Raw genomic sequence first — 24,033 nt, forward strand, 5'->3', positions numbered from 1 at the left:
TTAAAAATGAAAGTATTATTCTTGAAAATCTTCATTTAATGCCAAAGAAAGTTATAAAGGAGGACTCAGTACTTAAGACAACATGAGCATGGAATTTTCCTAGTAGCCCAGCAGTTAAGGATTTGATTTGTCACTGCTGTGGCTCAGGTTCGATCCATGGCCCAGGAATTTCTGCATGCTGCAGAATATGGCCAAAAACCAAAACAAAACACATGAGAATTGTAGAAAACTAAAAGTAAAATGGCATGTGTATATGATATCACTTATATATGGAATCTAACATATGGCACAAATGAAACTTTCCACAGAAAAGAAAATCATGGACATGAAGAACAGACTTGTGGTTGCCAAGGGGGAGGGGGAGGGAGTGGGAGGGACTGGGAATTTGGGGTTAATAGGTGCAAACTATTGCCTTTGGAATGGATAAGCAATGAGATTCTGCTGTATAGCACTGGAAACTATATCTAGTGATATGATATAGTTATGATAAAATGATAGAGCATGATAATGTGAGAAAAAAGAATGTATACATGTATGTGTAACTGGGTCACCTTGCTGACAGTAGAAAATTGGTAGAATACTGTAAACCAGCTATAATGGAAAAAATAAAAATCATTATAAAAAATGGCATATGTAATTCTAGCTATCTCAGTAATACTAGATGTGAATGGATTTCACGATCCAAACAGGAGGAAGAGATTGTCACCTCAGATTAAACAACCTATGATCTAAATATGTTCTATGTAGAAGAAGCATACTTTATTGGCCACACCATGGTATGCAGAAATTCTGGGGCCAGGGTTTGAACCCACTCCATCACTGTAACCCAAGCCACAGAGTGACAATACTGGACCCTTAACTTGCTGCCAGGGAACTCCAGAAGTGCACTTTAAATGCAAACATACCAACAGATTAAAAGCATGTGATAAGTACATCTGTGAACAGCACAACATGAAAATTGGAGAGATTATACAAATATCAGGAAAAACAGACTAGAAAACAAAATATATTAGTAGAGAATTGGCAGATGCAAACTAGTATGCATGAAGGGTGTGCCATTTAGCTAATGTATTACAATGTGCAGATAATGAGGCCCAAGGTCCACCGGAAGCCAAAACTTCCACTATCTTAGGCCTAATCGGTTTTAACGAGTTTTTGTCACGTTCACAATGGCTATGCTATTTTTTAAAAAAGGTTGTGTCCTTCCCTCTTTCCTCTTGGTTCACCTCTAATAGCAAAGAAGGAAGATCTCAGGTCAGTAACCAGTTTCCCTTAACAGACTTTAAAGATGAGGAGCCAAACCCAGTAGAAGGAGAAAAGGAAATAATTAAAACTAATGTAGAAATGAATGAAATGGGAAATAGTAAAACCATATAGAAGAATGAAACCAAAAGTGAGTTTGTTACCTGGAAACTTGGTTTTCCTCTTGGTGGGATTTTAGCAAAAGACACATCTAAGCCAAAGATCAGGAGTTCCCGTTGTGGCACAGCAGAAATGAATCCAACTAGAACCCATGAGGTTGCCAGTTCAATCCCTGGCCTCCTTCAGTGGGTTAGGGATCCAGCATTGCCGTGAGTTGTGGTGTAGTTCGCAGATGCGGCTTGGATCCCGAGTTGCTGTGGCTGTGGTATAGGCCGGCAGCTATAGCTCCGATTAGACCCCTAGCCTGGGAACCTCCATATGCCTCGGGTGCGGCCCTAAAAGGACAAAAGACCAAAAAAAAAAAAAAAAAAAGCCAAAGATCAGGAGAGGAAATGATACATGTCATATATACATGACAATCCTCCTTGAGGAGAAAGTAGGACTCTGTTTTCTCACTGACCTGTTGTTACTTGACTCCTCTTCCTTTGTTTCTGCATTCCCTTACTTACTTCAAAATCATTAATTACTGAGACCTGTTCAAGGGAAAGCATTGCTGTCAGGCTTAGGTCACAAAATGGCTTAGGCTAGTTTCTATCAAGAGAGCCATGCCTGGGGTTCCCTCATGGCCTAGAAGGTTAAGGATCCAGTGTTGGCATTTCAGTGGCTGGGTCACTGCTTTGGCATAGGTTCAGTCCCTGGCCTGGGAACTTCTGCAGGAAGCTACACAGCAAGTGGGAAAAAAAAGTACCATGCCTGGTTTCTTTCTCCAAGAATCCCTTACCCTCTCTGCTTACAAGTTCAATGGAAAAATTAACAAAATTGACGTATCTGTAGCTAAGCGGATCTAGAGAGAAAGGAGTATTAACATTCATAGAGTGAGGAAGAATGACGGATATTACTACCAAAATGAAAAGGATTATAAAGGAGCTGAACAGCTGTACATCAAAATATAAGACAACTTGGATGAAGTGCATCAATCCCTCAAAAGAAGCCATCTACTGAAACTAACTCAAGAAAAAAAAAAATCAGAATAGAACTATAGAAAGTGAAGTAGTTGAGTTGGTAAACAAAAAGCACCCATAAAATAAACCTAGACTCTTCCTTTGTGTGGATGCCTTCCACACAAAATGGGTGGGACTCCAGGAGACCCAGGAAAATGATGTGGTGAGTGTTCCTCCCTGGGGTTATGAAGATGCTGCAGATAGACTGGTCGGAATTGGTGGAAACCAGCCCAGCCATGACCTGTACATCCCTGTGGTCAACTTTGGAGTCTGTGGACCTGAGTCCTCCCACGGTGATGCTCATGCTTCAGTTCCCCCTGCAGGCAGTGTGGGGGCATGGCTGACAGTGGGACCTTGAGTGTCCTGTCCCCTCACTCTTCGCAGCCATTTCAGCCCTGACCCCGAACCTCTGGACAGCTCTGCAACCTCAGCCTCATTTCTCCCCCACACTGTGCAGTGACCATAGGGAGGGGCATCAGGGGACTATATTGACTAAGTCCCTGGGGTTCCTGCCTATTAAAGGCTACATGGAGTCCCCAGCCCTGCTTTTCTTTCCAGAGTGGGTCCTGTTTGCTCCTGAGTTTTCCAAATGGTTGTGTTGTAGAAGGACCCCTTCCGGGGCCCAAGAGTGGGGGCCTGTCTCATAGTTGGAAACGAATTGTCAGGGAAGACACATGCACTGTGTTAAGTTTGCCAGGGGAGGAACGTGCAAGGCCAGGTCGGTAAAGCAAGAGAGATTTATTAAGGCATTCGAAAGATGGGCTGAGCTCAAGATGGTGCCAGTGCCAACTGGGTGTGTGGCAGGAGTTTATTATGGCAGGAACTTGTGGAAACAGTGAAGAAGGAGGAGGGGAAAGTCAGGGGAGGGGTAGGGGGTCCAGTCCCATGACAGAGGGCATTTAGTCTTTGTAGGTGGTTAATTTATGCTGGCAGTTGTTTTCCACAAACCACTGCTTTTTTGCCGACCAACTTGAGTATCCACATTCCAGGAGAGGATGTAAATCTTGCACGCAGCCATATCCATGTCTACAGCTGGTCTCCCAAGTTGAACAGCCACATTTGAGGGGCGGAGGGGGGGTCTGTCCCCATCCTCCTGGGGACCTATCATACTGACAGACAAAAGACTTTTGAAATGCATCAAACCACTCAAGCAGAGAGTAAGTAGTAGGGTAAGTGAACCTAGGGCAACTGCTTTGCCTGAGGCTCATGGACTCAGGTTTTACGGCAGTGGGGTTAGCTTTCCCAGTTGTCTCCAGCCAATCATCTTGATTGTGCCACTTAGGGCCCTTCCTGGTGATGCTGGCATCCCTCAGTCAAGAATGATTCTAAATGTGAGGATTTCTGGGAGGTTGGCAAGACATACCATAGGCTGATGTCTGTCCTCTCTTTTTGGACCCTCCTGAATTTTTCCGTTGTGTTTGGTGGCAGGTTGTTAGTTCCATGTTCCTAATTGGGACATCCTGTTGTGAGACAACTTATGCACATGATTATTCTGGCCAGGGCAGTTGCTTTCAGTTAACAGTTCCCTGGAGTTCTGAGAACAGCCTGAGAGTTGTTGCTCAGCAGGTTAGGGACCCGGCATTGCCACTGCAGCAGCTCATCCCCCTTGGCAACTCTAAGTCTATTTTCTATGTCTGTGAATCTGTTTATCTTTTGTATATAGGTTCACTTGTGCCATAGTCTTTTTAGATATTTATATTTCTTTTGAATATTTTACAGCCAAGAATAACCACATGGAGCTATTGTTTGAATGCTTATGTCTCTGCCTCAGGATCTTTTCTGGGCACAGACATCCTATCTGAAAATCTGTCAGTTGAGGGTCCTCTTTGGAAGCTTTGCTGGTTGGTCTGTCAGCCTTGCCCCTCTCAGGCTTTGTCATGGGACATTTTTCTTCATCCCTTTAACATTTATCTGTCTATGTCTTTATGTTTTAAGTGGATTTCTTGTGGACAATGTATGATAAAGTGTGACTTTTAAAAAATCAGTTATTAATGTATGTATCTTTCAGTGGTGTTAGAACCACTGATGACGTTCCTGTCATGGCGGAGTGGAAACAAATCCAACTAGGAACCATGAGGTTTCAGGTTTGATTCTTGGCTTCGCTCAGTGGGTTAAGGATCTGGCATTGCTGTGAGCTGTGGTGTAGGTCGAAGACGTGGCTTGGATCCTGTGTTGCATTGGCTGTGGTGTGGGCTCGCAGCTGTAGCTCCAATTGGACCCCTAGGCTGAGAACCTCCATATGCCATGGGTGTGGCCCTAAAAACAAGAAACAAACAAACAAACAAAAAGAACCATTGATGATTAAAGTGATGGGTGACACAATTGAATTAATATCTACCACACCTTTTGTTACTTTCTATTTGTTACCCTTGTCCTTAGTTGCTTTTTTCTTTCCTCTTTTTTCTGCCATCTTGAGCACTTTATCTGATTATTTTTTCACTTTTTTAGTGCTTTCCCTTGAGTTTTCGGTACTCATTTACAACTAAGCCACATCATTTGTCAGGTACCACTATACAACTTCACTGGTCATGCAGGTACCTCATACCAACTTCCCCCATCTCTGTCCCTTGTCACATAGCTGTCATTTATTCTATTTAGTCATAAGTTTATAATTACCAAATACATTGTAGCTAATATTTGAAACAAGGTGGTTATGTTATATTAATTATGATGACATAAACATATACTTTACTTTCATATTTTTTCTCATCTTCCATCTTCATTATTTACATTCTTTCTGATGAGGTTGTGAACTTTTCTTTCAAATATGTGTGCTAAGACAAAGTCTCTCAATTTTTCTGAGAAAGTCCTCATACCTCCTATATTTTTGGAAGATGATTTTGCTTGATATAAAATTCTAGGACAGTGTTTTTTCTCTTTCAAATATTTCACTCCACTCTTTTATTTCCTGCATGGTTTCTGAAAAGAAATCTGATTTAGTTCTATTTTTTTTTTTTTTTGTCTTTTTGCCATTTCTTGGGCTGCTCCCATGGCATATGGGAGGTTCCCAGGCTAGGGGTCCAATCGGAGCTGTAGCTGCCAGCCTACGTCAGCGCCACAGCAGTGTGGGATCTGAGCCGCGTCTGTGACCTACACCACAGCTCATGGCAACGCCGAATCATTAACCCACTGAGCAAGGGCAGGGATCGAACCCGCAACCTCATGGTTCCTAGTCGGATTCATTAACCACTGTGCACGACGGGAACTCCCTAGTTCTAATCTTTGATTCTGTATAACTTAGGTATTTTTTCCTCTGTCTTCTTTCAGTATCTTCACTTTGTCCTTGATTTTTGTCTAGTGTGAACACAAGACTCTTGGGAGTATATTTTTTTCTTTTTCTTTTTTTGCTTTGTAGGGCTGCACCCTCAGCATATGGAAGTTCCCAGGCTAGGGACAAATTGGAGCTGCAGCTGCTAGCCTACACCATAGCTCACAGCAATGTTGGGTCCTTAACCCACTGAGTGAGGCCATGGATCAAACCTTCATCGTGAACAGTAGTCAGGTTTGTTTTCGCTGAGCCACAACAGAAAGGTTTTATTTATTTATTTATTTATTTATTTATTTATTGTCTTTTGTCTTTTTATCTTTTCTAGGGCCACTCTCACGGCATATGGAGGTTCCCAGGCTAGGGGTCTAATCAGAGCTGTAGCCGCCGGCCTACGCCAGAGCCACAGCTCATGGCAATGCCGGGTCCTTAACCCACTGAGCAAGGGCAGGGATCGAACCTGAAACTTCATGGTTCCTAGTCGGATTCATTAACCACTGCACCACGACGGGAACTCCCCAGGAAGCTTTGTTTTTGTCCTTCGTGTTTAGTGTTCTCCGATCTTCCTCCATCTACACTCTGTTGTGTATCATTCATTTTAGGAAAATCTCAATAATTGTTACTACACTAATTTCTTCTGTTCTTTGCTATCTTTCTTTTCATTATGTAGTCCCATGATATCTATAAATCTTCTTTTTAATACAGATTATCTTATGGTTCATGAATATTGTGTTCTTTTTTCTTTTTCTTTTTTGGCTGCACCCATGGCATATGGAATTTCTGGAGCCAGGGATTGAATCCAAGCCATAGCTCTGACCTCCACCAGAGCTGCAGCAATGTCAGATCCTCAACGCACTGCACCAGGCTGGAGATTGAACCCATGCTGCCTCAGAGACAACATTGGATCCTTAACCTGCTGCACCACAACAGGAACTCCTGTGTTCTGTATTTTTCATTCTTCTTTGTCTTTTCATTAGGCTCTGCTGAAATAGGATTTCTTGAGTACAGGCCATAGTAAGAACAGAGTAGTGGGGGCTTATTCATATAATGTTTTATATTATATTCTCTTCCCCAATTTGAAAGATCCTCTGTTTCCCCATGATGTAAGTGCTCTGATTATCAAGTTATTTTGTTTTTTTTCCTTAGAGGTTAGAAATGATTGCTGTTTTTCCTTAGAGGTTAGAAATGATTGCTTCTAAGTTTTTAAATGCCGGACAAGGAAGGGAAGCCTCTGACTCCAAAGTTTGACAATTCACTGCTTATAGCTCTAGAGCTTCAACCCTCCTTCTTCCGCTTGTGACCACTTGTTTCTAAGGGAAAAAAGAATGCCTTTGCAGAGTTACCACTGTGGCACAGTGGATTAAGGATATGGCAATGCTGCAGCTGTGGCTCAGATTCAGTCTCTAGCCTGGGAACTTCCACATGCTGCAGGTATGGCAAAAAACAAAAACAAAAAACAAGGGAGTGGATGGACTGGGAATTTGGGGTTAGTATATGCAAACTATAGCATTTGGAGTGGATAAGCAATGAGATCCTGCTGTATAGCACAGGGAACTATATCAAATCACTTCTGATGTAATGTGATGGAGGATAATGTGAGAAAAAAGCGTATATATAGGAGTTCCCATCGTGGCCAAGTGGTTAACAAATCTGACTAGTATCCACGCAGGTTCGATCCCTGGCCTTGCTCAGTGGGTTCAGGATCCAGCATTGCTATGAGCTGTGGTGTAGTTCGCAGATGTGGCTCAGATCCTGTGTTGCTGTGGCTGTGGTGTAGGCCACTGGCTACAGCTCCGATTTGACCCCTAGCCTGGGAACCTCCATATGCTGTGGGTGTGGCCCATAAAAGCAAAAAAAATTATTTATTTATTTATTTATTTTGTCTTTTTGCCATTTCTTGGGCTGATCCTGCGGCATATGGAGGTTCCCAGGCTAGGGGTCCAAACAGAGCTGAGCCGCCAGCCTACATCAGAGCCACAGCAACGTGGGATCTGAGCTGCACCTGCAACCTACCCCACAGCTCCCGGCAATGCTGGATCGTTAATCTACTGAGCAAGGCCAGGGATCGAACCTGCAACCTCATGGTTCCTAGTCGGATTCATTAACCACTGTGCCACGACGGGAACTCCCAAAAAATAATTTTAAAAAAAGAATGTGTGTATATATTTTATGTATAACTGGGTCATTTTGCTGTACAGCAGAAATTGACAGAACTTTGTAAATCAACTATAATAAAAAAAATTATGGAAAAAACCCAAGAGCCTTTGCTCCCACATTTGTTGTAACAAATGCTGAATCCACACATGCTCTGCCTTTGGGTGTAAACTCTCACCTTATTCCTCCACAAAAGGTCAATTAAAAAAAAAGTCCATGACCTTTCCTTGCTCTTTGAAGCCATTTTATGTGTTCCTGAGACGCCTGCCTTACTCTCTCCAGAGACCTTAACTCTGGAGGAGTTAACCCTTTTACAGCCTACTGGCAGTGTGTAGTGTCATCAGCCGAGGGATTCCTATGCTTAGCTGTTGAGCTGTTATGCTCCTTTCCTCCCCAGGGGAGCTTGGCAATGGCAGAAGAAGGGAGGGCAGCTTCTAGAGTGGCTGGTCAGGGATTAGAGAATGGTGATGTTACGTTCTTTTGGTGGCAAACACTGTGGAGAGGTTTAACTATTTTATAATCATCATGGGGAAATTCACTGTCAAAAACATTGTGGACTTCAGTGAGCTCCTTTGCAATCTGCAGCTCTTGTTTTTCAATGTCAGCAGAGATGTGGGTATACAGTTACAGTTGTGCCAGAAAGGGCTCTTCTGACATTTAGTGATTGCAGTGTATGTGCCTCTCTGTGCCCAGAACTAGCAATAAGCTGCCCTGAGGTACAGAAGTATAGGGATCTTGTGGTTCAAGTTGTTAAGCCTTCTTTATTTTGTCTGAGTTTCATGTTCCAAGTAACTTTTTTTTTTTTTTTTGGTCTTTTTAGGGCCACTCCTGTGGCATATGGAAGTTCCCAGGCTAGGGGTTATATTGAAGCTGCAGCTACCAGCCTATGCCACAGCCACACAACCTGGGATCTGAGGTGCCTCTCCAACTTGCACTACAGCTTGTGGCAATGCGGGATCCTTAACCCACTGAGCTAGGCCAGGGAGTGAAACTGCATCCTCATGGATACTAGTTGGGCTCTTAACCTGTTGAGCCACAGTGGGAACTCCCAGCTGGACATTGTTAAAGTTACATGCCACAGGCTTCCTTGTGTCCCATGCTTGGTGATGGGAAGAGGACAATAAGCGTATAGGCTTTCACTATGTTTTTACTCATTGAAACTTCATAAAGCTTTGACCCTCAGCCTCCTTGGGGTGCTGGAATGGGTGTGTACTAAGGAAAGAAATGAAAGAATTTTTCTCATGAGGAATTGATAGTCTTAAAATGATAATGTTTATTTCATTTGCATAGCATTTCTGTCATTTCCCAATGTTCTCTGGACCTGCCATTAGATGTGATCACAGTAAAATGTGTAAATAATTTCCATGTGTTTATTGTCGATAAATTTATAAGGAAGTCAGTGTGGACAGAGGGTAGGTTTCTGATGTTCAAATCAAAGAATAAATGTTTGGAAATGATAAAATCATACATAACCTTCCCATAAGTGGAGTATAGATGTCCAGTGCAGTCAGTCTCACTTATCCTACTACACACATATTTGAGATATTCTAGGACTCCGTGACCTCTGAGGATATGGCTATGAACTTCACCCTGGAGGACTAGGCTTTACTGGATCCTTGACAGAAGAAACTACAGAGATGTCATGCAGGAAAACTTTAGGAACTTGATCCCGGTGAGTAAGGATGATGCCTTTCCTTTAGGTAGAAAGGACGACATTAGTCAGGTAGAGATCAAATCCTTTTCATTCATTGATCTTCTTCTACATTGTGGAACGTTGGGAGGGAGGATGATAGTATATAGACTGGGCATGGTCATAGCTAAAAATGTACATGGAATTGAATAATGTTTCTCTTATTTCCAATTCTTTGGAATCATTTCTCTGGGTCTGCCTTTTAGGAACAAAATGGGACTCTCATGACATTGAAGAGCAGTGCAAAAACCGGGGTGGAAAACTAAGGTAAGTCACACAATAGAGAGCATTGACTCGTGAAAATCTTGGTATATTATGAAATATTTTTTTTCGTGGTTGTTTGTACTGTTTTTTCTTTTAAGTTTTTTTCATTATAGCTGCTTTACAGTGTTTATTATGAAATTTTTAAAAGAAGCAAACCAGGAGTTCCCATTGTGGCTCAGTGGAAACAAATCTGACTAGTATCCATGAGGACACGGGTTTGATCCCTGGCCTTGCTCAGTGAGTTAAGAGTCCAGTGTTGCTGTGAGCTATGGTGTAGGTTGCAGCTACAGCTCTGTTTCTACCCTTAGCCTGGGAACCTCCATATGCTGCAGGTGCAGCCCTAGAAAGGCAAAAAAAAAAAAAAAAAAAAAAGGAAGAAGCAAACCAAAGAAATAGCTCTTTATTCTAATTTATTTATTCTTAGAAAATTTCTACAAAAAATGTATTAATAAATGCGATACAAACCTATGGTATTTGCAAAATAGTGTACTTGCAGGCAGTATTAATAAACCTGTATTTGTAAAGAACAGACTTGTGATTGCCAAGTGCTTGGGAGTGGGATAGACTGGGAGTTCGGGATTAGTAGATGCAGACTATTACATTTAGAATGGATAAGTGATGAGTTCCTACTGTATGGCACAGGGAACTATATCCAGTCTCATGGAATAGAACATGATGGAAGATAATATGAGAAAAAAATATATATGACTGGGTCACTTTGCTGTACAGCAGAAATTGGCACAACATTGTAAATCAACTATATAATATAAATATACATATATTTATTTACATAAAAATTAAAATGAACCCTGTATTTGAGTATCTCTTTTTAATAGAAAGGGATAAGTTCCTTTGCAGGACATTCTTAGCAGTTCACGAAAGGTACAAAACCACACAATTCATATAAATTATAAATGTAATTCATATAAAATGATTAATACAAAATGCTAATATGCTTCTCATTTTTCAGAAATCATGTGGTAGAGAGACTCTCTGGACATAAAGACAGTAGTCCCCATGGAGAAAACTTCAACTTTATTCCATCTCTCAATGGGAACAGGAACTTTCCTTGATTAAAAGCATGTGAATGCAGAATTTCCCCTTGTGGCTCAGCAGGTTCAAGAACCTGACTAGTATACATGATGATGCTAATTCCCCGGCCTTGCTCAGTGGGTTGAGGATTCTGCGTTGCCCAGAGTTGTGGTGTAGGTTGCAAATGCTGACTGGGATCTGGTGTTGCTGTGGCTGTGGCTGTGGCTGTGGCTAGCAGCTGCAGCTCGGATTGGACCCCTTGGCCTATAGGAAAGCTGAGTGCGGTCCAAGGACCAAAGATGAAAATGGAGCCAGCCTCTTTATTACAGAGGGTGGGTTCACATTTTGGTGTCACTTGTGTGTGTGTGTGTGTGTTTGCCTTTTCTAGGGCCGCTCCCTCGGAATGCGGAAGGTTCCCAGGCTAGGAGTCTAATCGGAGCCGTAGATGCCAGGCCTAAGTCAGAGTCACAGCAACGCAGGATCCGAGCTCTGTCTACACCACAACTCATGGGCAACAACGGATCGTTAACCCACTGAGCAAGGCCAGGGACCGAACCTGCAACCTCATGTTTCCTAGTCGGAGTCATTAACCACTGTGCCAGGAGGGAACTCCTAGTGTCACCATTTCTTAATAAGAAGCACAGCTCCAGGATTGGCCACAGAAGCTTATGGCAAGCCTTTGACCCCTGGAGGACATGAGCCCCTCTTGCTCCAGGCACGTGTGGCCTGCTCTTCCTCATTACCTGTATTTACTCCATTTTGAAAATGAGTCAGCAATCCCAAACACGAGGAGTTATGGAAGACATTAGAGGCAATCCCAGTCCAGGAAAAAGTTCTGATAACAAACCGAAAGGACCAGGCGGGGGTGGGGGTGTTGGGGTGGGTAGGTCCAGTCCCACTTCCCGTAGGTTGTCACTCAGGCACGTGGGGGCGGGGTATTGGAAGCTGTCCAACCAGGACGCCGCTGAGGGAGGTGGGCGGAGCGACGCGCCGCACAAGGGTGGACGTCCTTTCTCCTTCCCACCGCGCAGGTGGTGTGTGTTGCTGACCTTTCAGGGTTCCCGGTTGCGCTTCAGTCTCTTCTTTCGTGCTCTAACTTGCATTGGTCGGTGGACTCGAGGGAAGGACGCAGAAGCCGAGGAAACCTCGCAATGGTGAGTGTGCTGCCCCAGGGTGGGGAGTCCCAGCGGAGGCACTGGTTGGAACCGGCCGTAAGCGGCCTCCTCTGGGGCAACTCTGGAATCTGCGGACCCGGGTCCACCCGGGACGCTGCGCGGACCTCAGTCCCCTCCGGTTCGCAGCCTGGGGGCTGAGCCGGTAGCTGTGATGCTGGGCCTCCTGTCTGGTCCCCGCGACTGGCTTTTTCAGCCCGACCCCGGAGCGCCTCTGTGCAGCTCTGCAACCGTGTCTCTCCCAGGTTGTTTGTTGACCGCGTGGAGGGTCATTAGGGAACAATTGTGTTTACTGTGGTATTGGGACAAACTTAGTGCCCCCTGTCCTTTTAGTTTGAAAGGATTTCATTTTTTATGGATTGCAACTTAATATCCATTACTGTTTAAAGGATGAGATCTTGCAGTAATTTCCTTTGTAGAAAAACATAAATTCCTGAGGGAGAAAAGTAACTCAAGACTCCCTGCCCGCACATCCTCCTCCACTTCTCAGCTCTTAACTCCAGCCACCTTGAGATAGCCAGTTTTGAGTACTACTTCATCATGCTTTTACTGTTTCTTTATATACAAACAACCCAGTGCCAATGCCTATTTTTCGTTCAGTTTTTGTCCTTGTGATATAACGATTATTTGGGAGCCACGTATTTAATGTTTTGACTGCTAAAAAGTCAGGCTTGGCCCCTCCCTTTCTCCCTGGTGCTTCTTACTTGGACAGGCTGATAAAGCCTGGAGGCTCCTGCTCTGTGAGATGTTTGCTGGGGAGCTTTCCCTGTGCCCTGCGATGTGCTGTGCTGCCCTGTGTGGCATCGGTGACCCCACCACGCCTGGGTTCTATGTACAGAGGACTCTGATTTGGCAGTTTCCATAGTTCCTTGTCCTTTGGGAGCAGGAGTATGAGAAGGGGGCCCTCCTAACGGTGGTCCTGAGTTGATGTCCGAGCAGGAACCTGTCTTTAGTGTGAAGGTGTGACTGAGGCTGGGTTTGCATAGACATTAGTGTGGGGGATGATTAGGGGAGTAGGAGAATGATTATACCCCGTGACTGAGGAGAGCCCAAGAGATAGTTACTACTTAAAGTGCAGTTATTTCAGAGACTGTGAAAGAAAAGGGACAGAAAATGGCAGCCAGTACATGATGAGATTCTAGATGGCTCACCAAAACTTTTAAGCATCTCTGGGGCTTTTGACCTGGCATTTATTGCAATAAAGATTTGTACCCTCTCAATTATAGTGGACAAGACCCACATTGTCAGTTTGGCAGAGCAAAGGAATTAGTTCAAACCCAGCTTAAGCTCGAGTTCCTTAAAGGTCATGAAAAGGCCTCTGACCCTGCAGGCAGTGATTGCAGGCTCTGTGGAGGAGGGGCCTTAAGTTGTCTATAGGCTTCTAACGCAAGGCACTACCCTAGGTCTCTCATTAACATGTTATTTAAGCTGCTGTTATCCCCGGAGTTCTGAGATTGCCTAAAGATAGAGGCCTCCACTGAGGTGCCTATTATGACTTTGGTCCTGGAAACCACACCCCAGCAGCTCAGCTCCTTACATCTACTTGTGCTACAAGAGAACCAAACCTTGGCCTGTGGGTTATTTCTCCAGGTGGAGAGATGGCATTTCTTTCTTCTGTCCTTTGAAAAATGCTCTGGTGCTGGAGGAGCCACTCTTCTCCTGCACCTTGGTTCCCTGGGTACTTGCTTGGGATTAACTGAAGGCACAGGTGTGGGGAGAACAGCGACCAAGGAGACAGTTCAGCCTGGTACATGATGGGGCTCAGTGGAGAGTTGCTGCTCTTTATCCCTTGACTGGGACATCCTTGATGAAGAAGCAAACCCAAGGGTCACCACACCTAGGGAAAAAGTCAGGCCTTCCTCTCAGGGGAGTTGTCCTGATCTGTCTCTTTTTTTTTTTTTTTTTTTTTTTGGTATAGACTTAAGCTTTTTTAGAGCAGTTTTTAAAAATTAATTAATTAATTTTGTATTTATTTTTTTGTCTTTTTTGCCATTTCTTGGGCCGCTTCCCATGGCATATGGAGGTTCCCAGGCTAGAGGTCTAATCGGAGCTATAGCCACCGGCCTAGCCAGAGCCACAACAACTTGGATCTGAGCCTCACCTTCGGCCTACCCCACAGCTCATGGCAACGCCAGATCCTTAACCCGCTGAGTGAGGGCAGGGATCGAACCTACAGCCTCATGATTCCCAGTCGAATTCGTTAAGCACTGCGCCACTACGGGAACTCCTTTTAGAGCAGTTTTAAGTTTACAGAAAAATTCATCAGAAATTATAGCATGTTTTCACATAACCCTTCTCCATTCACACAGTATTCACTGTTCTTTAAATCTTGTAGGACTGGTTCATTTGTTAAAATTGCTGAACCAAGACTGGTGCATTAAAGTGCACAGACTGCATTAGCATGGACTTTCTGTATTACATAATGTAGGGATTAGGTACGGATTTGGCAAATGTATTATATGTGTCCATCCTTTATGTACATACAGTGTAGTTTTACTTCCCTAAAATTACTGTGCACTTTGCCTTTTGTTTCATCTTTCTCCAAATCCTTCAAAAACCAAAGATCAGAGTTCCCCTTGAGGCACAGCAGAAAGGAATCCAGTTCCTTAAAATGTCATGAAAAGACCTAGGGTAGTGCCTTGCGTTAGAAGCCTATAGACAACTTAAGGCCCCTCCTCCACAGAGCCTGCAATCACTGCCTGCAGGGTCAGAGGCCTTTTCATGACATTTAAGGAACTCGAGCTTAAATCCAGGGTTCTATCCCTGGCCTCGCTCAGTGGGTTAAGGATTCAGCGTTGCCATGAGCTGTGGTGTAAGTTGCAGATGCAGCTCGGGTCTGACACTGCTGTGGCCGTGGCACAGGCTGGCAGCTGTAGCTCCGATTAGACCCCTAGCCTGGGAACCTCCACATGCTGAGGGTTCAGCCCTTAAAAAGACCAAAAAAAAAAAAAAACAAACCCAAAAAAACCAAAGATCATCTTACTGTCTCATGCTTTTGTCTTTTCCAGAACATCATGTCCTTGGAATCATACCATATATAACCTTGTTAGATTGTCATCTTTTACTTCGCAATATTGTTTTAAGCTTCTTGCATGTGGTTTTATGGCTTCATATCTCATTTGTTTTATCCCTGCTTAATATTTCAGTGTGTAGATGTACCACTAATTGTTTATTTATTGGACTGTTGAGGATAGCTTGCTTAACTCTTAACTCTTCCCAATTATGAATAAAGCCTCTACAGATATGTGTGTACCGGTTTTCTGTCCACATAGGATTTTTTTTTTTAATTGGGCCCTGGCATTGATGTGCGATCTCACTTCTCTGTTCCCAGACCAGAGGTTGAACCCAGGCCACAGCAGAGAAAGCCCTGAAGCCTGACCCCTAGGCCACCAGGAAACTCCCTACCTTTCAACTCGTGTGGACAAAAAACAAGGCTTGTGATGGCTGGATCTTACTATACATAGAGTATATTTTTTTTGGAAGAAAGCTCCTGTTGGGAGCTCATTGTTGGGATACCAAGTTCCTTTCTCCTCAGCAATGAATGAGGATTATCTTCATGTCTGCACCAATATTTGGTGTTCTGAATTTTAAAAGTGTGTAGTGATACCTCTTTGTTGTTTTATTTTCTACTTCCCATTGACATTTGATATTGAGTATGTTTTCACAGAGCCTGTTTCTTTTCAAGTATATCTTCCTTGGCGAGCTATTTGTTTAGATATTTTGCCCATTTTTAAGTAGGTTGTTTTTTTTCTTCTTATTCTTGAGCTTTAAGAGTTCTTTGCATCTGTCAGACGCTGGTCATTTATCAGATTAGTGTTTTGCAATGATTTTCTCCAACTCTCTGACTTGGATTTTCATTCTCCCTCTCCCTCGCTCTCTCTCTTTTATCCCTCCTGTTTTGGCTGCCCTGCAGCATACGGAGTTCCTGGGCCAGGGATCAAATCTGAACCGGAGCTGCGATCTACACTGCGGCTGTGGAAACACTAGATCTTTAACCAACTGTGCCGGGCCAGGAATTGAACCTGCATTCCTGCCTCTGCAGAGACACCATCAATTCCATTGCACCACAGAGGGACTCCTTCTTTTCATTCTCTTATCAGTCTTTCTCAGAGCAGGGTTTTGCTCATTTCGATGAGGTGAAATTACCTTTTTTTTTTTCTTGTTCAGACATCGCATCTGTTGTTACGTTTGAAAATTCATCAGTGTGTCCAGAGTCACCTACGTTTACTCCTATATTGATTCCGGAGTTTATTACTTTCGCATTTCACATTGAGGTCTGTGATGTGTTTTGAATTTTTTTCTGTGTAATGTGTAAGGCCTCTGTCTACAGTTGTGTGTCTGTGTGTGTGCATGTGTTTTATGTGGTTATCCATTATTTCTAGCACTGTTTGTTTAAAAGATTTCCTTTTCACTGGAATTGCTTTTCCTTTGTCCAGTTCAGTTGAGTACATTCGTGTGGGTCTATAGGAAAGTACTTCGTTAACCTTCAATCTCAGTCTCTTACTAATTCCAGGAGTAATCTCTGTCATTGTGGATTCTTTTGGAGGTTTCACAGGGATAATCATGTTATGTAAACAAATGTTATAGATTTAGCTACAGGATTCATGAAGATGTCCATTCTCAAGAAGTGAAAGAGGGAGTTCCCTTAGTGGCTCTGTGGTTAACAAACCCGACTAGGATCCATGAGGATGTAGGTGTAATCCTTGGCCTCACTCAGTGGGTTAGGGATCTGGTGTTGCCCTGAGCCCTGGTACAAGTAGTAGCATACTCCGCTTGGATCCCAAGTTGCTGTGGCTGTGGTATAGGCCAGCAGCTGTAGCTCCACTTCCATCCCTAGCTGGGAAACTTCCACATGCTGTGGGTGTGGCCCTGAAAAGAAAAAAAAAAATGAAAGATCCCTCTGTAACTAGTTTGTTTTCATAAATGGATGTTGGGTTTTATCAAATCCTTTTTAATTTTCATTTCCCCCCCTCTGTTCCTTTCTGATAGTAGTACTTTCTTTTTCTTTCTTTCTTTCTTTTTTTTTTGGCTTCTTAGTGCCCCACCTGCAGCATTTGGTAGTTCCCAGGCTAAGGGTTAAATCGGAGCTACAGCTGCAGGCCTACACCACAGCAATGCAGGATCTGAGCCGCATCTGACCTACACCACAGCTCATGGCAACACCGGATCCCTGACCCACTGAGTGAGGCCAGGAATTGAACACACATCCTCATGATACTAGTCGGGTTCGTTACTGCCGATCCACGACAGGAATATTAGTACTTTTTGTCTTCTATCTTTTCTTAGTTATCTTGCTAGATATTTATCAGTATTATTAATCTTGTTAAAGAGCAAGAATTAAAATATTTTTCTCCATTGATATTCCATAATTACATCAGTTTTTATCCTAATTTTTATTACTTCTTTTATTCTCTTGGTTTGCATTTTGTATGCTCTTTTTATCATTTCTTAAGGTAGGTTCTTAACGTTACTGCTTATACATCTTGGTGTATGTACTTGATGGCATAAATTTCCCTCCAGGCACTGCTTTTGCTGCATCTCACATCCTTTGATACATTTCATTTAGTTCAAAATAAATTTTATTTTTCTTCAGAGTTCTTTGATCTTATGTATTACTTAGAAGTATCTTGTTGAATCTTCATGTAGTGGTGTATTTTCCAATTCTCTTGCTATTATTGACATCTAGATTAATGTCTTTGAAGTCTAAGAGCATAGTTTATATGATTTTTGTTCAGATTTGTTAAGGTATGTTTGATATCCTAAAATGTGTTCTGGCTTGGTGAATGTTCCATGTGAATTTGAGAAAAATGTGCATTCTACCCTTGTTGCATAAAGCATTCCACAGGTAGCAGTTACATTGAAATGTTTAATAGTACTTGTTAAGCTCAACTTTATTCTTTCTGATTTTATGCCTGTTGAATTTTATAGCTTGTGATAAGAGAATATTGATGTAATAATGGGTTCATGTATTTCTCCTTGCATCTTCCATGTCTTGCTTTATGTATCTTGTCCCTTTGTTGCTATGCGTGTACACATGAAGGATTCGTATGGCTCCTTGGAGAATGGACCTTTTTGTCATTATGTAAAGCCATATTATTTATTTATTTATATATATATTTTTTCCCATATCTTTAAGATATTTTATTTATTTTTAAAGCCCGTATTTTGCTCTGAGTTTTCCCTTGTCTGAAATCTGTATTGCCTGAAATTCATATACCAGTGCCAGCTTTCTCTTCATTAGTTTCAGCATGATAATTTTTTTTTTTTTTTTTTTTGCCTACACTGCATCTTGCGGCATTGTCGGTTCCTTAACGTGCTGAATGAGACCAGGGATTGAACCCACATCCTCAGGGACTCTATGTCAGGTTCTTAATCTGCTAAGCCTTAATGGGAGCTCCATAAAACGTCTTTATTTTCTCTTTCCCAGTTTTGGAGGCATCAGTTTCCCCTCTGAAGTCAGTGCTCTCATGGCTCTAGAAGGATTTATTTTGAATTGTTTCTTTCTTTTCTTATGACTGGGAATCAAAGCTGCTAACTTCATAAATTTTAGACTGGAAGTTGGCCAGGCAACAGCTAAGGTCACTGCTCATGAAACACTAAGTTCTGAAGTTGGCAAAATGGAGACTGAATGTTGTTTTTGGAGACCACTGTTGAAAACATTGCATAATTTTTAATCATGGACAAATTCACCATCAGCATATATGGACTTGCCCTGCATTTGTAGCTGTAGCTCTTAACCTGTTTCTCAAGGGAACAGAGTTTGGCCTGAAAGAGCTATTCTGGAACATTATCTCACTGTGTGTTCTAAAACTTGGTTGGAAGAAGCCCTGAGGCACATGAGTGTAGGTATTTTGTGATCTAAGTTGTTGTTCCATTTTTCCTTGAGTCTGAGCTCTAAGTTTAGAATAACTTTCTAGCTCCATGCAATTATATCTAGAGGGAACAGAAGAACCTGGTCTATGATAATTATGTCACAATTTTTTTTCTTTTTAAGCCCACACCTGTAGCATATGGAAGTTCCTAGGCTATTGGTCCAATTGGAGCTGCAGCTCCCAGCTTATGCCACAGCTACAGCAACACCAGATCAGAGCAGCATGTGCAGCCTACACCGCAGCTTGCAGCTACACCAGATCCTTAACCCACTGAGTGAGACCAGGGATTGAATTTGCATCCTCACAGGACACTATGTCAGGTTCTTAACCCACTGAGCTACAACAGGAACTCCTTATTACACAATTTAAAAGCAGTGCTTGCTCACAATAATAGTGTATCTGATAATTTCTACTGACCTGGAGGACTTCGGAATAGTGTGGTCAGCTGAGCTTTGTTAAAAGTTTGATTTCTGAAATTCCTTGATGGCGTAGAAGTGAAGGATTTGGCATTGTCAGTGCTGTGGCTCAGGCCATTGCTGTGGCTCAGGCCATTGCTGTGGTGTGAGTTTGATCCCTGGTTGGGGAACTTTTGTATGGCATGGGCACAGCCAAAAAAAAAAAAAAAAATGGATAGCTATAGGCTGCCAGGACTCTCATGTTTGGTGGTAGGACTAGATGAAAAAAAGTTCTGGGTCTTCTCAGGAGACTTATTCATTGGAATCTCATGCAGGCTTAACCACCTGCCTCCTGGAGTGCTGTAAATGGTGGATAACAAGGAAGAAGATGAAACAAGTTTCCTCTCATGGGATCAATGTTAAAGTGAAATTTGTTTCATTTGTGTAGCATTTCTTTCAGTTCCCAACAATCTCTGACCTCTGTCATTAATGAGGTATATGGTATAATGTGGTCACAGAAATAATGTGTCAGTAATTTACATGTGTTCATGATGCTGTTCAATTTATGAGGATGGGTATGGAGAGTAAATTTCTCATGATCAAGTCATAGAATGTTTGCAGACGACAGAATCATATGTAACCTTCCTGTAAGTGGAGTTTATATGTCTAGTTCTGTCACATTCATGCATCTTACTGTACATGTATTTTGGGTATTTCAGGACTTGTTGGCCATTGAGGATGTGGCCGTGAACTTCACTCTAGAGGAATGGGCTTTACTAGATCCTTCACAGAAGAAACTCTACAGAGATGTGATGGAGGAAACCTTTAGAAACCTGGCCTCACTAGGTAAGGATAGTGACTTTCCTTCACTTCATCAATTAGAGAACAAATGCTCCATGCTAATTGACTTTGTTCTAAGATGTGGAATTGAGGAAGAGAGGATGTTGGTATATAAACTGGATTCAGTCATATTCAACAGAGGACATAGAATCAAATCATTTTTATATAATTTCTGATATTTGGAATAATTTTTCTGGGTCTGCATTTTAGGAAAAACATGGGAAGATCACAACATTGGAGATCAGTACAAAAACCAGGGGAGAAAACTAAGGTAAGTCACACCCATACCAGAAAGCATCATCTCATATGAGAATCCTGGTATATTATGAAATATTAAAAACATGCAAACAAAACAAAGAGCACCTACTTCAAATTCAGTTATTCTTAGAAACCTTATACCAAAAACATTTTCTTAAATGTGACATAAATGTTAGTTGGTTGCAAAATAGTTCCTTGCAATGAACAATGTTAATAAACCCTGTATTTTTAAAAAAGCAAACAAAAACCGGTAGTTCGCCTGTGGTACAACAGGTTAAGGATCTGATATTTTCACTGCAGTGACTTGGGTTGCTGCTGTAGCACAGGTTCAGTCTCTGGCCCAGGAACTTCTACATGCCATGGGCATGACCAAAAAAAAAAACAATATATAAATAAAAGAAAAACCCATATTTGAATATTACTTTCTAATAGTGGAAAGGGTGAAATATTCTTACAGAATATTCAGTATTTCAATTCCTAACAATTTACACAAGGTGGAAAACTTATTTATTATGATTTATAGTATTCCTAGAAATCATAATAAATAGAATGAATATAAGATCAATAAAGAAACCATAAAAGAAATTCCTGCTGTGGTGCAGAGGAAACTAATCTGACTAGGAACCATAACGTTGCTGGTTTGATCCCTGGCTTGCTCAGTGGGTTAAGGATCTGGCGTTGCCATGAGCTGTGGTGTAGGTCGTAGACGTGGCTCAGATCTGATGTTGCTGTGGCTGTGGTGTAGGCCAGCAGCTACAGCTCAATTAGACCTCTAGCCTGGGAACCTCCATGTGCTCTGAGTGTGGCCCTAAAAAGCAAAAAAATGAAAAAGTAAAAAAGAAACCATTAGAAATGTGTTTCTCATTTTTTACAGAAGTCATTTGGAAGAGGGATTCTCTGAGTATAAAGACAATAGTCTGTGTGGAGAAAACTTCAGCCTTGTTCCAAATCTCAATCTGGACAAGAAAACTCCTGGGTTAAAGCAATGGGGATGCAGTGCATGTGGAATAGTCTTCATGGATCACTCATCCCTTAAAAGACACACGAGACATCACAGTGAACATAAACCAGAAGAGTTTCAAAACTGTGGTGACAAGTTGTATAAATGTAAGCACTGTGATAAAGCCTTTAATCATTACACTTCCTTCCTAATGCACAAAAGATGCCACACTGGAAAGAAACTGTATGAATGTAAAACATGTTCTAAAGCATTGAGTTCTCCCAGTTCTCTTCGAGATCATCAAAGAACCCACACTTTAGTAAAACCCTATGAGTGTAAGGAATGTGGGGAAGCCTTCACATGGCTCATAACCTTTCAAAAACACATGATAACACACACTGGAGATGGACCTTATAAATGTAAGGAATGTGAGAAAATATTCATTAATCCCAGTTCTCTTAAAATACATGAAAGGAGTCACACTGGAGAGAAACCCTATCAATGTAAACAATGTGGCAAAGCCTTCAGTTATTACTACTCCTTACAAGCACATGGAAGAACTCACACTGGAGAGAAACCTTATGAATGTAAACAGTGTGGAAAAGCCTTTAGACGTCATGAAAGTGTTCAAATACATGAGAGAATTCACACGGGAGAGAAACCTTATCAATGTCAACACTGTGAGAAAGCCTTCAGATATCACATTTCTCTTCAAAAGCATGAACGGATTCACACTAGAGCGAAACCATATGAGTGTAAAATATGTTCTAAAGCATTTAGTTTCCCCAAATATCTTCAAAAACATGAAAGGTTGCATGCTGAAGAAAAACGCTATGAATGTAAAATTTGTGGGAAAACCTTCACTTCCTCTTATATTCAAGTGCATGAAAGAACTCATACTGGAGAGAAGCCCTATGAGTGTCAGGAATGTGGGAAAGCCTACGTTTGTCTCTCAAGCATTCGAAGACACATGAGACTGCACACTGAACAGAAACTGTATATATGTAAAGAATGTGGGAAGGGCTTCTCTGATCTCAGTACTTTACGAAAGCATGAAAGGACTCACTAGATAAAACCTCTTGGTTTTATTTATTTTGGCCGTGCCTGTGGCATGGGGAATTTCTTGTGCCAGGGATGGAACCTGCATCACAGCAGCAACGCAAGCCACAGCAGTGACAACACCAGATCCTTAACCCACTGAGCCCCCCAGGGAACTCCAGAGATTCTTATTTGTAAACTCTTGGGAAAGACATCAGTTGGCCCATATCCTTAGATGTGAAAACTCCCATGGAGGAGCAGTATAAATGTAAGTAGCACTAGATAACTTGATGGAAAGTAATCTCTGCATAATGTTCCAGAAAAACCTTCAATATGGAAAAGTTGTTTTAAAAGTTTATAAATATATTGTATTTACTAAGGATTTTTCTGTCTTTTTTTTTTTTTTTTTTTTTTTTCTGGCTGTGCCTGCAGCATGCAGAAGTTCTCAAGCCAGGGACCAAGCCCATGCCATAGCAGCGACCAGAGCCACTACAGTGACAGCATTAGACTAAGGATCTTTCTTAAAGTGTATTCTTGGATCATGGAGTTCTACTATTTTCAGAAATGAGTATTAATTTGTGTTAATTCTGTAAGTTGTCTTTCAACAATAGTTCATAAGGTTAAAAGTTGGTGGTTTTTCATTTAATCAAATGATGATTTTTTTTTCTTTTCATTTTGAAATCTTTTGGATCTATGGGTGAATTAAAGTTTCTTCCTTCCTTCCTTCCTTCCTTCCTTCCTTCCTTCCTTCCTTCCTTCCTTCCTTCCAGTTCCTGGGCCAGGGATTGAACCCTCACCACAGCAACAACCTGAGTTGCTACAGTGACAACACTGGATCCTTAACCCACCACGTCACAGGGGAACTCCTAAAGTATATTTCTAATGTGCAGTTAGGCTTAAACTTTTATAATATTCTGTTCTTTTTGAAAGGGCCATTGGAAAATAGCAATTTGGTATTTGTTGGAATTTTCCTATTGGCCTTTGGGTGGCAGGTCCCAGATGTCCCTAATCTGTGACATATATTGTACTGTTTTTACAGAGAAAGATCCTTTTTTGGAGGTGGTGGGTTTTTCCATTTTCCATTCTATTAAACACTTAGAATGAATTTTTGTGTATGGCAGAGTTGTCTTGAGTACACTTTTGTTAATTGCGATTTTCCGGTTTGCTTTTTGTCTTCCCTTCTGACTGGTATTTGGTGAATAGAATTTAAATTAGGAAAAGAGACTGGTGGGAGTTCCCACTGTGGCTCAGTGGGATCAGTGGTGGCTCTCTAGTGCTGGGACGCAAGTTTGATCCCTGGCCTGGCACAGATGTTTACCCTGGCACAGTGGGGTAAGGATCTGGCAGTGCCACAGCTGCTGCGTAGATCACAAATTGCAGCTCAGATCTGATCCCTGGCCTGGGAACCCCATATACCTGGCACCCCCCAAAAAAAGAAAGAAATGAGACTTGTGATGGCACAAAAAAATGTAGATTTGGGATATCTTGTCTGTGATTAATGTTAGCTTCTAGATTTTCCAGAGTCCATACCCTTAATGATTCTGTGTTAGAATTCATCAGTTGCATCACTTGAACCAGATTAAAAGGCAGTACAAAGAATAAATTCTTCAGAATGTATGTGTTTGGATCCACCACACTGGGAGAGGGACAGGTGCATAGGAGGTTTGAGGACACAGTCTTTCAGCTTCTTTTCCAGATTCTGTGCCCTTGTAGTCAAAAGTATCCTCAACACCACCAACAAATGTTTGAC

At 42.0% G+C, this 24,033-nt stretch overlaps 1 protein-coding gene across 2 annotated transcripts in view; it reads left to right on the plus strand.

The window, feature by feature from the left end:
- Positions 1-22,664, plus strand: part of LOC125125653 (zinc finger protein 709-like) — a 50,024-nt gene extending 27,360 nt beyond the window's left edge. The window contains exons 1-4 of one of the 2 annotated variants that reach the window (XM_047776959.1): positions 11,756-11,922; positions 19,927-20,053; positions 20,258-20,318; positions 21,180-22,664. In XM_047776959.1, coding sequence (XP_047632915.1) covers positions 11,920-11,922; positions 19,927-20,053; positions 20,258-20,318; positions 21,180-22,314 — 1,326 coding nt within the window. In that variant the 5' untranslated portion in view covers positions 11,756-11,919 and the 3' untranslated portion in view covers positions 22,315-22,664. Of the gene's footprint in view, positions 1-11,755; positions 11,923-19,926; positions 20,054-20,257; positions 20,319-21,179 lie in introns of those variants that run through there. The other variant, XM_047776960.1, reaches the window with a different exon arrangement.
- The last annotated feature ends 1,369 nt before the right edge of the window (positions 22,665-24,033 follow it).

Source organism: Phacochoerus africanus, chromosome 4, assembly GCF_016906955.1.
Source record: "Phacochoerus africanus isolate WHEZ1 chromosome 4, ROS_Pafr_v1, whole genome shotgun sequence".
NCBI classification, from domain to species: domain Eukaryota; kingdom Metazoa; phylum Chordata; class Mammalia; order Artiodactyla; family Suidae; genus Phacochoerus; species Phacochoerus africanus.